This window comes from Staurois parvus, unplaced genomic scaffold (genome assembly GCF_062004578.1).
Source record: "Staurois parvus isolate SC_StPar_1 unplaced genomic scaffold, SC_StPar_1.0 ptg002140l, whole genome shotgun sequence".
Lineage (NCBI taxonomy): Eukaryota > Metazoa > Chordata > Amphibia > Anura > Ranidae > Staurois > Staurois parvus.
In genome coordinates, this window is record NW_028319936.1 from 4,873,335 (window position 1) to 4,886,566 (window position 13,232).

General features: G+C 39.2%; 1 protein-coding gene across 9 annotated transcripts in view; it reads right to left on the reverse strand.

Moving 5' to 3' along the window:
- Nucleotides 1-11,388: 11,388 nt before the first annotated feature.
- The window catches only part of KDM6A (lysine demethylase 6A), a 212,446-nt gene continuing 210,602 nt past the window's right edge, over nt 11,389-13,232 (reverse strand). For all 9 annotated transcript variants that reach the window (XM_089665149.1, XM_089665148.1, XM_089665146.1 and 6 more), the window contains one exon: nt 11,389-13,145. In XM_089665149.1, the coding sequence (XP_089521275.1) occupies nt 13,116-13,145 (30 nt within the window). In that variant the 3' untranslated portion in view covers nt 11,389-13,115. The remainder of the gene's footprint in view (nt 13,146-13,232) is intronic.

A 13,232-nucleotide genomic window follows, 5' to 3' on the forward strand; every position in this document is an offset into this window, starting at 1 on the left:
GAAAAAGGAGAATAGGAGAAGAGGAGGGGTGTTTCTGAGCCCTGAGCAAAGATAGCTGTTTAAGACCATAATCCTGTCCTAGGAATTGTAACATAGATGTTGAAAATTCTGCTTTTGTCAAGTAGGCTGCTTATTGAATTCCTGAAATACAGATAGAATCGATGCTAAGACCAGTATTTAAACCGGATCCTACTCCAATGCAAGGGACGCATTGTCACTGTGAATTTCAGTGTTGTGCAGGCCTTCAGCAGAGCAAATGATAGCCTGCTGCTTAGAATTGACTTCCTTTTCCCTGGTCTCTGCCATAGCTACAAGTTAGAGTATTCCACTGTGGGGTATACATGGAGTAGAGTGTAGAAGTTGAGGGATAGGGTAAGGGTGTCCGGGAGGAATATGTGATAACCCAGGCGTAAACCATCCTGCAATGGGTATCCTGAAAGGGCAGAAGGAAGCTCTTAATTACCTTATAAGGGCTGTAGGCAGAAGTGTGAAATCAGTGGTGTGATGTAACACCAAGTCATCCATCTGAGACTGAGCTCTGAGTGGTTGCATTTTAGTGGCAAGTTTGAAAAATTTACACTGTGAAGTGAATACTTTCCAATCATAGCGCCAATTTTATAACATTCAGAGATACAGGGTGACCTTAAGCTATCTGTCCACGATGCTGGACTATATATAATGTCGATGCTTCGCCCATCATAGTGGGCATACCCCTCACGGGTTCTGCAGGGACTGGGTTTCATAGCTATGGACCATGACCTTGGACGTGTAAAACACCCTGCGGCTAACTCAATGCATTGCACCAAGTTCCACGGTCAATGCCATATGCAGGATCCAGTCCACAAAGCAAACATTACAAGCTATCCCCACAGTGTGGGGTCTAGGTACAGCTGCAAAGGTTTTACTGAGATTGCACTGATGTGGGAACACTGCTTCAGTGTAGGCATTAGAAGAGAGAGGATTTATTGAAGAAAAAATAATACTAGTGAAACAGATTTCTCTGGGAAGAGAAGAGGTCCATCACCTTCAGACACCTTCAAAAGCTTGCCAGTGTCCAATCCCCCAAAAGGTACAGGCCTTTAACTCATGGTGTATGAATAAGTTGCCTGCGTGGTGTATTGTACAATCAAGGTAATAGTACAGTCTTTTCCCAGCAGGTATAAAGAAATATTCTGTGCTGGCCTACAGTTTTTTCTTTCTTGACAGTGTCCAGTCTATTGTAGGCGGCAATATAACCATAAAGTGAATGACTTATTGTGTCCCTAAATGGATGACAAATAAAATGATGTTGTGGAACTGGAGAGAGTTCTGGGAAGAGCAACCAAACTATTGAGAAGCTTGGGGGACCTCAAATATGATGAAAGATTAACTGAAATGATTCTCTTAGAGAACAGACATTCAGCCCTGGTTCACACTGATGCGACTTGACTGTTCAAATCACATGAAAAAACGCATCCAATGATTGGCAATGGAACCGTTTTAATCAGTGCACCAATTTGAAAAGTAGTTCCTGCACTACTTTTGCCAATTTTGGGTGCAACTTGCTAGGGCATCTGTGCCTGAAGTCGCACAGATGTCTGCAAAGTCGCAACTAAAGTCGCATTGACATGGGACTTTGAAATCGTGCAACTTCAAGTGAAGTCGCACGATTTCTAATTCACATGCTATGTGAACAGGAGCTTAAGGGAGGATTTGATCACCTTTCATAAATACACAAATTTATATAGTGAACATGGTGCAAAGTTGTTCCCTTTATGGTCCTTGCAAAGAACAAGAGGGCACTCTTTGAGTCTGGAGGAAAAGAGGCTTCTTCACAGTAAGAGTTGTGAAAATGTAAAAATAGAATTAAAACAAAAAAAAAACCACACAAAAAAACAAAAAAGCTGGGTGCATTTCTAAATGCATATAATCTAACTGGCTAATAAATGTTATATGTAATAGCACCATACATTTTTTATCCAAGTAATGTCTGCAACAATTTTTTCCTCTGTTGGGGCTAATTAGACCATGCTTTTTAAGGTTTTTTTTTCTCTAGATCAGCTATAGATTTAGGGTTCTGTATATGCAGGTATTCAATGTATTTATTTTATTGGATGACCTGCCATGTGTCTTTTTTCAATATACACTATATAGCCAAAAGTATTGGGACACCCCTCCAAATCATTGGATTCAGGTGTTCCAATCACTTCCATGGCCACAGGTGTATAAAATCAAGCACCTAGGCATGCAGACTGCTTCTACAAACATTTGTGAAAGAATGGGTCGCTCTCAGGAGCTCAGTGAATTCAAGCGTTGTACCTTGATAGGTTGCCACCTGTACAATAAATCCATCCGTGAAATTTTTTGCTTGCTTTTAACTGGCCCTTTGAGCACTAGGCCTCCCACTGACTCCAACTTTGGGGCACTATACCTCTCACCATCACCAATGATGGGGCACTATTCCTCCTACTGACACCAACAATGTTCTCTCTCTCTCCAAAATCCAGGACATTTTTTTTACTCCCACGGGCCATGGTCTGGCCCCTCAGAAGTCTGAAGGACAATTAACTGGCCCTTTGTTTGAAAATTTTGTAGACCCTTGCTCTACAGTGTTGCAGATAAAATCATGTTGTACAGACAGTAAAGCTGGCCACAGATGGATCGAATCTAAGCCAGTTCAGCAGGGACTGGCCAAGATATGATCCATCTATGGACAGGTTTGTCATACCCAATTTGATCCATTGTTCAACTTGGGTACAACTAGACTGTTGGATTTTTTACATGCGATTTCCGTCGAGGGCAAGAGCTGCTAGCAGTAAGCATTGTGTTCTGCTAGCCGGGAAGGCTCCCTGCTGGCAAAACACAGTAGCGCTGTAGGGGGGATTTCCCCATCAACACTGGCTGTGTTGACGGGGAAATCAAGTGATTCCCTTTCCTTCCACCCATGGCAGAAGGAAAGAAAATTGATAATCTATGGCCTGCCTTAGCAGTGCTTCAATGAAGATAAGGATCACTTCACTCAGTAAACAGCCAGCTCTGCCTCAGACTCCCAGGCTCAGCCCAACATGTCAATCGTGATGTCTTTAGGGACACCTGTTTGTGGCTATATTGTGGTTATACAGTATATACACAATATAGTAGTAACTTATTATGGGCAATATTAATCATTTGACTATAGGCCAGCAGGAGCTCTCCCATTCTGGGCGGACATCATATGATGCCCTCTCAGGACTAGGCTGCTGCTGCTACCACGTGATCAATTAACCACTTGCCGCCCAGCCACTGTAGATATATGGTGGCAGGGCGGCACTGGCAGGCAAAACCACGTTTTAAAATGTGTGTTTTGTAAACAAATAGGGGGCGCGCGCGAGGCGCGCCGCCGCCCTATCTGTCCTGCCGATCACCGCCGCAGATGTGAGTCGCCGGGTCAGAGCCAGTCCTTACCGGCTATCTCCCGGCGATCGGCGGCAAACAGTGACAGACAGCATAGCTGCAATAGCTGTGCTGTCTGTCACTTCCCTGTCAGCTCGAGGATGAGCTGATTGAGAAAGAACAGTTTCTCTTTCTCTATCAGCCTTGTCCCGTCCAGTACACACCCCCTCCCCCTAGTAAAACACTCCCCCTCACTCCTATAACCCTTCCCTGCAAAATAAAGTTAACCCCTTCCTCCCCAGTGTCATTAGTACAGTGTCAGTGGGTTTTTTTTTTGCACTGATCACTGTATTAGTGTTTTTGGGGATGTCAATGACCCCAAGTCAGTACTCCCCATTGTCAGAATGTCCGCCGCAGTCCCGCCATAAGTCGCTGGTCGCTGCCATAAGTCCCTGATCGCCGCCATAATTCGCTGATCGCCGCCATTATTAGTATAAAAAAACCCCTAAAAATCCCAGTATCTTTCCCGCCATTTGTAAACGCTATAACTTTCACGTAAACCAATTAATTTACACGTATTGGGTTTTTTTTTTAGAAAAGACGTCGCAGAATGCATTTTGGCAGAACTTTATGACTAAATTTGATTTTTGCATTTTTTTTTTACTGGACATGTTTTATAGCAAAAAGTTCAAAATATTGTTTTTTTTTTCCTCAAAATTGTCAGACTTTTTTTTATAACGCAAAAAATAAAAACCGCACAGGCAATCAAATACCACCAAAAGAAAGTTCAATTTGTGGGGAAAAAAAGGATGTAAATTTAATTTATGTACCGTATTGCATGACTGCGCAATTGTCCGTTAAACTAGCGCAGCGCTGTATAGCAGAAAAATGGCGTAAATTGCAGTATTTATACCATAGTTTGTAGACGCTATAACTGTCACACAAAGCAATCAATATACACTTATTGGGGTTTTTTTTAACAAACATATGTAGCAGAATACATTTTGGCCTAAATTTATAACCAACTTTGAGTTTACTATATATTTTTTATAGCTGAAAGTAAAAAATATTGTTTTTCTTCAAAATATTTTGCCTTTTTTTGTTTATAGCGTGAAAAATAAAAAGTGCACAGGTGATCAAATTACACCAAAAGAAAGCTCTATTTGTGTGAAAAAAAGGACGTAAATTTCGTTTGGGTACAGCATTGCATGACCACGCAATTATCAGCTGAATTAGTGCAGCGCCGAGTAGCAAAAAGAGGCCTGGTCATTAAGGGGGGTAAATCCTCTGGAGGTCAAGTGGTTAAAGCAGATCATGTAATTGTACACAATGGATGGCTTCCATTCATAGCCATTGTGTACTATTGTGTTGGTCACAGTGATCACATGGTACAGACAGGGCCAATCACAGCCCATCTGTACCATGTGATTAGCTGTGGCCAATAACAATACACACTCAATGAATGGATTCATTTACAACAAATGGTTGCTTATAACAGTGAACTGTTATAAGTGATCACAATGTGTATAAATTAAACCAAAACTGATCACCTGCCCTGATCACAGTGTGTGTGTGCACATTTTATATATATATTTATATATATATATATATTTACAGTTGTGTTCAAAATAATAGCAGTGTGTTGAAAAAAGTGAATAAAGCTCAAACTCCTTCTAATAGCTTTTATTTCCATACACACAAATGCATTGGGAACACTACACATTCTATTCCAAATCAAAACATGAAGAAAAATATATGAAAATTTTTGTATTTTTGTATTTTTGTATTTTTCTTTACAAACTCAAATATTCACTATATAAACTGAAAAATGTTTGAAGATTTTGCTTTCCTTTGAATCACTTAATTAATATTTTGTTGTATAAGCACTGTTTCTGAGAACTGCTGTACATCTGTGTTGTATGGAGTCAACCAACTTCTGGCACCTGTGAACAGGTACTCCAGCCCAGGATGATTGGACTACATTCCAGTTCTTCTCTATTTCTTGGTTTTGCCTCAGAAACTGCATTTTTGATGTCACTCCTCATGTTTTCTATTGGATTAAGATCTGGGGATTGGGCTGGCCACTCCATAACGTCAATCTTGTTGGTCTGGAACCAAGATGTTGCACGTTTACTGGAGTGTTTGGGGTCGTTGTCTTGTTGGAACACCCATTTCAAGGGCATTTCCTTTTCAGCATAAGGCAGTATGACCTCTTCAAGTATTCTGATGTATTCAAACTGATCCATGATCCCTGGTATGCGATAAATAGGCCCAACACCGTAGTATGAGAAACATCCCCATATCATGATACTTGCGCAACCATGCTTCACTGTCTTCACAGTGTACTGTGGCTTGAATTCAGTGTTTGGGGGTCATCTTACAAACTGTCTCCGGCCACTAGACCCAAAAAGAACAATCTTACTTTCACCAGCCCATAAAATGTTGCGCCATTTCTCTTTAGGCCAATGTGCTCTTTGGCAAATTGTAACCTCTTCAGCACGTCTTTTTTTCAACAGTGGGACTTTGCGGGGGCTTCTTGCAGATAGCTTGGCTTCACATAGGCATCTTCTAATTGTAACAGTACTCACAGGTAACTTTAGACCTTCTTTGATCTTCCTGGAGCTGATTGTTGGCTGAGCCCTTGCCATTTTGGCTATTCTTCTATCCATTCGAATGGTAGTTTTTCGCTTTCTTCCACGTCTTTCAGGTTTTGGTTGCCATTTTAAAGCATTTGCGATCATTTTAGCTGAGCAGCCTATCATTTTCTGCACTTCTTTATATGTTTTCCCCTCTCTAATCAACTTTTTAATCAAGGTACGCTGTTCTTCTGAACAATGTATGGAACGACCCATTTTCCTCAGAATTTCAGAGAGAAATGCACTGCAACCAGCATGTACAACATTTGCTGCCTTCCTTCCTTAAATAAGGGCAATAATTGCCACCTGTTTTTCAAAGAATGAATGACCTCACTAATAGAACTCCACACTGCTATTATTTTGAACATGCCCCTTTCAATTAGTGATTCAATTACACAGAATCAGCAGCATGCATGTCATGACTCTTGGATTTCTATTACTCCACTACACCGGCTAGTAAATTATTTGCCATGTAGAAATATCATTTCTACCAAAAACAGTAATTGATCAGGTTAGTGCTGTCTGATTGCTATTATTTTGAACACAACTGTATATATACACACAGGTGAAACTCGAAAAAGAATGTCCTGCAAAAGTTCATTTATTTCAGTAATGCAACTTAAAAGGTGAAACTAATATGAGAAAGACTCATTACATGCAAAGTAAGATAGCTCAAGCCGTGATTTGTCATAATTGTGATGATTATGGCTTACAGCTCATGAAAACCCCAAATCCACAATCTCAGAAAATTAGATTACATGCATGGTGGCTCTTGATGCACTAACTCCAGCCTCAGTCCACTCCTTGTGAAAGTCCCCAACACTTTTGAATGGCCTTTTCCTGACAATCCTCTCCAGGCTGCGGTCATCCCTGCTGCTTGTGCACCTTTTTCTTCCACACTTTTCCCTTTCACATAACGTTCTAGTAATGTGCTTTGATACAGCACTTTGGGAACATCCAACAATCTTTTGAAATTACCTTTTGAGGCTTTCCCTCCTTATGGAGGGTGTCAATGATGGTTTTCTGCACAACTGTCAGGTCAGCAGTCTTTCCCATGATTGTGATTCCTACTGAACCAGACTGAGAGACCATTTAAAGGCTCAGGAACCCATTGCAGGTGTTAAGGCTTAATTAGCTGATTAGAGTGGGACACTTTGAGCCTAGAATATTGCACCTTTTCACAATATTCTAATTTTCTGAGATTGTGGATTTGGGGTTTTCATAAGCTGTAAACCATAATCATCACATTATGACAAATCACAGCTTGAACTATCTTGCTTTGCATGTAATGAGTCTATCTCATATATTAGTTTCACCTTTTAAGTTGCCTTACTGAAATAAATGAACTTTTGCACGATATTCAAATTTTTCGAGGTTTACCTGTATATAAAAAATTTTTTCTTCACACTGTCATTGGTCATTGTCCCTGATCACTGCCCCACCAGATATATGATGACAAAAAAATTACAACTTCAAAAAACTCGCCATGCCTCTTACTAGACACCTTAGACTTCATACTTTCCGAAAAGTGGTAATTAGTGGGGGTATTTGTACTTTCCTGGAATTTTTGGGCCTCAAGAAACGAGATAGACCATCAGGACCAACCACTTTTTAAATATAAATCATAGTTTGTGAACTCTAACTTTCACAGACTAATTTGGGTTATTTGTACCAAAGAAATATAGCAGAATACATTTTATTTTGGTCCAAGTGTATAAAGATTATTTATTTGCAAAACTTCATAACAGAAAAATGTGGTTTTTCAAAATTTTCTGTTTTTTTCATTTATTTAGCAAGAAATAAAAACCCAATGGTTATATCGCCAAAAGAAAGCACTGAAAGCTAAAAATTAGCCTGGGAAGGAAGTGTACGGTATTGAAGTGGATATATAGACAATCGATTTAGTAATATAAACGCAGCACAATTTAAAGTTTTTTCCTTTAGCCCTGTTGTCTGTTCATCAATCATGGAGATACAGTATCTTGCACTACTTGAGTTGGGGGGGGGGGGGAGAGAGATGACGTGTTACCTTTTGAACTTTTCATTGGTTGTAGAATGAAACCCAAGTCTTTTATTAAAAAAAAATGGAGGTGTAATATTTATTTTTATGTGAGCTAATAAAAGTGTAAGTGAACAGTCAAAAAAACAGAGAAAGATGTACTGAAGTAAATTTGAGGAACCTGTACAGAACAATTAAAACTGTAACTGTAAACCCCTTTATGTGCTTAGGGGATATTTTAGGGTATTATTGCTGACCTCCTCCTGAAAATTCTAGTTGCTTGACTAGAATGTAAAGAGGGAAGGATCACCGCTACTCCCAACCAGCCCAGGTGAATGAACAATAAAGAGCGTTCTCCGTCTACATGTCTCCACTAAACCACACACCCTGAAGAATTTTGCTCTGTCCACCAGGGCTACAATATCGAGTCATGGACTCCGAACAAGCATAAAGGAACTCCTGAGCAATCTATTAGTTCGGGATCAGTTACATTATTTAGAGTTACTGGATTCAGCATAACTGCCAGGGAACTTGCATCACCAAGATAGGTGAGAGACGGCAATCTAAAATATCGCCTTGACTTTGAAGTGATTAGCCATTTTCCCTAAGCTAAGTATACTTCGTTTTCTTCATGTTTCTGCAAGAACTGAACCCTATTAGTGCAATACTTAGAATTCAATAATCAAAAACACGTCAAAACGTTAAGAAAAAAAAAAAAAAGCACAGATGTTTCCTATGTGCTCATAATAAAGTTGTATTTACCGTATTTTTCGCTCCATAAGATGCACCTGACCATAAGACGCACCTAGGTTTTAGAGGCAGAAAACGGGAAAAAAAATTCTGAACTAATGGACTGCAGACATAGTACAGGAGATGACCAGAGACTGCGGACATAGTACAGGAGATGACCAGAGACTGCGGACACAGTACAGGAGATGACCAGAGACTGCGGACGTAGTACAGGGGGTGACCAGAGACTGCGGACACAGTACAGGGGATGACCAGAGACTGCGGACACAGTACAGGGGATGACCAGAGACTGCGGACACAGTACAGGGGATGACCAGAGACTGCGGACACAGTACAGGGGATGACCAGAGACTGCGGACACAGTACAGGGGATGACCAGAGACTGCATAGTACAGATGACCAGACTGCGGACACAGTACAGGAGATGATCAAAGACTGCGGACAGTAGAGGAGATGATCAGAGATTGCGGACACAGTACAGGGGATGACCAGAGACTGCGGACAGTACAGGAGATGACCAGAGACTGCGGACAGTACAGGAGATGACCAGAGACTGCGGACAGTACAGGAGATGACCAGAGACTGCGGACAGTACAGGAGATGACCAGAGACTGCGGACATAGTACAGGAGATAACTGCTGACCTTTGGGGAGGGGGTACCTGAATTTGACAGGTACCTGCTCTTACTTCCGTGCAGTTGTTCTTTGATCTTACCTGTTCCTCTATCCAGCCGCGCTTTGTCTACCCGGCTTCTGTAGTGTGGGCGCTCGGCGGACAGCCGGATGCCCAGTGCGCATGAGCGAGAAGTGCTGCGCTTTGTGATTGGTCCGGCGGCTTCTGGGATCTGTCATGTGTCCCAGGTACCGCCTTACCATTCACAAAGATCACCGCTTCTTGCGCATGCGCACTTGGCACCCGGCTGTCACGCACACTACAGAAGCCGGGAAGACAGCACGCCGCTGGAGGAACAGGTAAGGTCCCATTGCAGAGCTGAGCGGCCGGCCCGGTATTCTGACACGGCGGCAGTGGAAATACTGGACCGGTTGCTCCATAAGATGCACTGACATTTCCCCCCCTTTTTTTGGGGGGAAAAAAATGCGTCTTATGGAGTGAAAAATACAGTAAGTATAATAAAAAAAAACCTGGTTTAGTTATGAACATCTACAAATGTTTTTAATTAATTTACAAGGGCATAGCAAACCGTTCTTAAAAAAAAATTTTACATTCTTTTAGGTATTGCTTTTTTTTTGTATAGTGTACAAAATCCTCTAGAGAAGCAAGGACAGCCAGTAGACTGTACCATGCATGAGGTGCAAAGTTAATTACAGTAAGTGCTCTCTCCAGCTGCCAATACAAATCAAATAAAACTAGTTTAACCCACTTACTGATTTGCCTACCTAGGCAGTCAGTAAGGGGTTTTTTGATGTTTAATATCAAGGTTATGGCTGCAGCTAGATGCCATAACCCCAGTATTACATTTTCTCCCACGCGCTGGTCTTTCTGATAAAAGTGATCTGAGAGGCAGATTCCCCCACTTGCATTTCTGGGCTTACCTGGATGATCAGTGAGCCCGAGAACCGATCCAATGCTGGATGGTCAGAGATGAGTGAAGGAAATTTTAAATGCTTTCCATTATAGAAGAGAGATGTGGGTCCTACAGACCCCAGATTTCTCCATAAAGAGGACCTGTCATGTTGTATTGTTGTCACAATGGATGTTTACATTCCTTGCGATAGCAATAAAAGTGATGCAAAAATTTTTTTTAAAGAAGTACCATGTAAAACTAAAAATTTTTAAAGTGCACCCGTCCCTCTGTGCTCACACGCGGTGAACGCATACATAAGTCATGTCCACATGTAAATGGTATTTGCACCACATGTAAGGTATCACAGCAAACCCGAGTGACAGCAATAATTCTAGCACTAACTTCCTCTGTAACTCTAAACTGGTAACCTGTAGAAATGTTTAAAGCATCGCCTATGGAGATTTTTAACTACCGTAGTTAGGCACTAATCCATGAGCGTGCACAATTTTAAAGCATGACATGTTCGGTATCTAAATACTTGGAATGATATCCTCTTTCATATTTTACAAAAAGTGGGGTATATAATATTTTTAATTCATTAAAGTGTATTTTTCCAAAAAATTTATGTTTGAAAACTGCTGCACAAAAACCGTGACACAAAAAATTGCAACAACCGCCATTTTATTCTCTAGGGTTGGCAACAAAAAAAAATATATATATGTGTGGGGGCTTGAAGTAATTTTCTAACAAAAATACTTCATTTTTACTTGTAAACATAAAGTGTCAGAAAAAAGGCCTAGTCCTTAAATGGTTACTGTGTGTACAAAAACCAAAAAATAGTGGGCAAGGCCAGAATACCAGAAAGTGAAAAAGCATAAAATGGGCAAAAGATAAACTAAAAAAAAAATTTAATATGACCATCAAATGCTACAGGTAGATGAAAACAATGTGTGAAGCTGATTTTTTTTAAACTTGAGAGAATGTTTTGATACTTGATAGTGTTCAAAAAACCTTAAGCGCTGAGTGAAATGCACATAGAGTTTACAATCAGTTCTGTGTATAAATGCATTTGCTGTAACAACTGACAACTCTGAATATCACATTAAACACTACACAACTTCTCAACATAAATTAAATTATGTTGTTTTATTTGCATTGTGTTTCAGGCTCAAAAAGTCTGAATTCTTTTTCAGTGGTTTTTTTAATTACACTGTAAGATAAGTTAAAAGCATAAGTGATGCACGAAAACCAATCTTAAAGAATATAAATTCTAGAATCAGGAGAACTTTATTACATATTTCTTTGGGATACACTGCATATTAAGCAAAAATAGGTACTTTTTAAAGAACTCTTCCCAACAGGTCATTGGTACCCGTTTCCTATAATTTCCTGGGTTCTTTTGGAATGTCAGCCAATGTAGCATTGTGAAGTGCAGAGATAAACATCATCCATCTTATGCCAGGAGATACAAAACAAGTCTAAGTTAATGGACAGCTATTTCATCATAGTTGACAGGGCTTAAATGTTTTGTTTTATTGCATCTTTAACAATTAAAAAGAAAAAAAAATCTGAGGGACACTGCAGATTATAACGTACTATATATTTAGAATAAAAAAAAAACAAAACAAACAAATGGTTTTGTAAGCAATACTTACAGTAGACATCTCTTATCTACTAGTGATATAGACCTTATATAAAACGTAGTCTGCCTCCCACACAATAATTGATATCTATTTACATATATACACACACACGTGTATATATAAATATATATATTTATATATGTAGATCTGAACAGGAATAAAAGACTAAGCACTGTACATTGATTCTGGTAAAATTCAAACAGAAAAAACGTTTTAAACATTAAACAGTTTTAATAAAAGTTTCTGTACAATGCTAAGCAGTTTTATTTACACATAGAAAATGTAACAGGAGTAGTGTTTCAAATGACAGAACTCCTTAAATTTCAATGGCAGGTAATCTGGAAAAAATAACAGCATTCCATTCACAAATATTTTCAAGCAATAAATATGTATTTATAAATAGTGTAAATTTACATCAAGATTAGAAACAAAAATCACAAATCTGAAGTTTATTCCTTAGTCTATGTGCAACCCATTTATCTTTGTGACTTGGCTGTTAGTTTTCTTTTTTATATATTTTTTCATCCTTTCTTTTTTTTTCTTTTTCCTTTCTTTTTTTTTTTTTTCTTCTTTTTTAGGAAACATAAATTGTAACCGTCATGGTTTTCAAAACAAGACAAAAATGAAAAACTGAAAGCTGGTTAAGAAAAAAAAAACAAAAAAAAAAGAAAGAAAAGGGAAAAAAAAAAAAAAAAAAAAAAACACATTTCACATTAAAAAATTGCCCAAAAAGACATAAAAGTTCTAACTACCATACAAAGACAACCAGCTAAGTTAGTACTTAATTCAAACAAAACTGGAAAAGCATGTTGGATAGAAATTAAACATTTTTAGTTAAACAGTGAAAGCGGGAGAAAAAAAATGTAAGGAAAAAACCCTAAAGTGATTTTCAAGTCAGTAGTCTGTATAATGTTGCCAGTTTTGTCAGATATATATATATACAAAACATGGATTTCTTCTTTAATGAATAGCTGGATCAGCATTATTTATAGTAAAGTCCTGGAAGAGGAGCACATCTCCTGTCCAGTTGGTTGACACTCCGCACTTGGAAGGTTGCATAGACGCAGCTTTCAGCCAGCAGCCTTGTGGAACAGCTACCTAAAAAAATAAAAGGAAAAAAACTAAAAAAAAAAACCCCAAAAACAGTGGTGCAGAACTGGGTTGCTTCCTGAATATCAGAAATGTCCTTATTTACTGTCCACAGAAAAATGTCAAGAAGATGGTGAAGGCATTGGAGGAGCCTGGGAAAAAAAAAAGAAAAAAGAAAAGGGAAAAGTTTGTTTTTAAAACCCAAACACAGAAACATGCATTCTAAAGCACTGTACTGC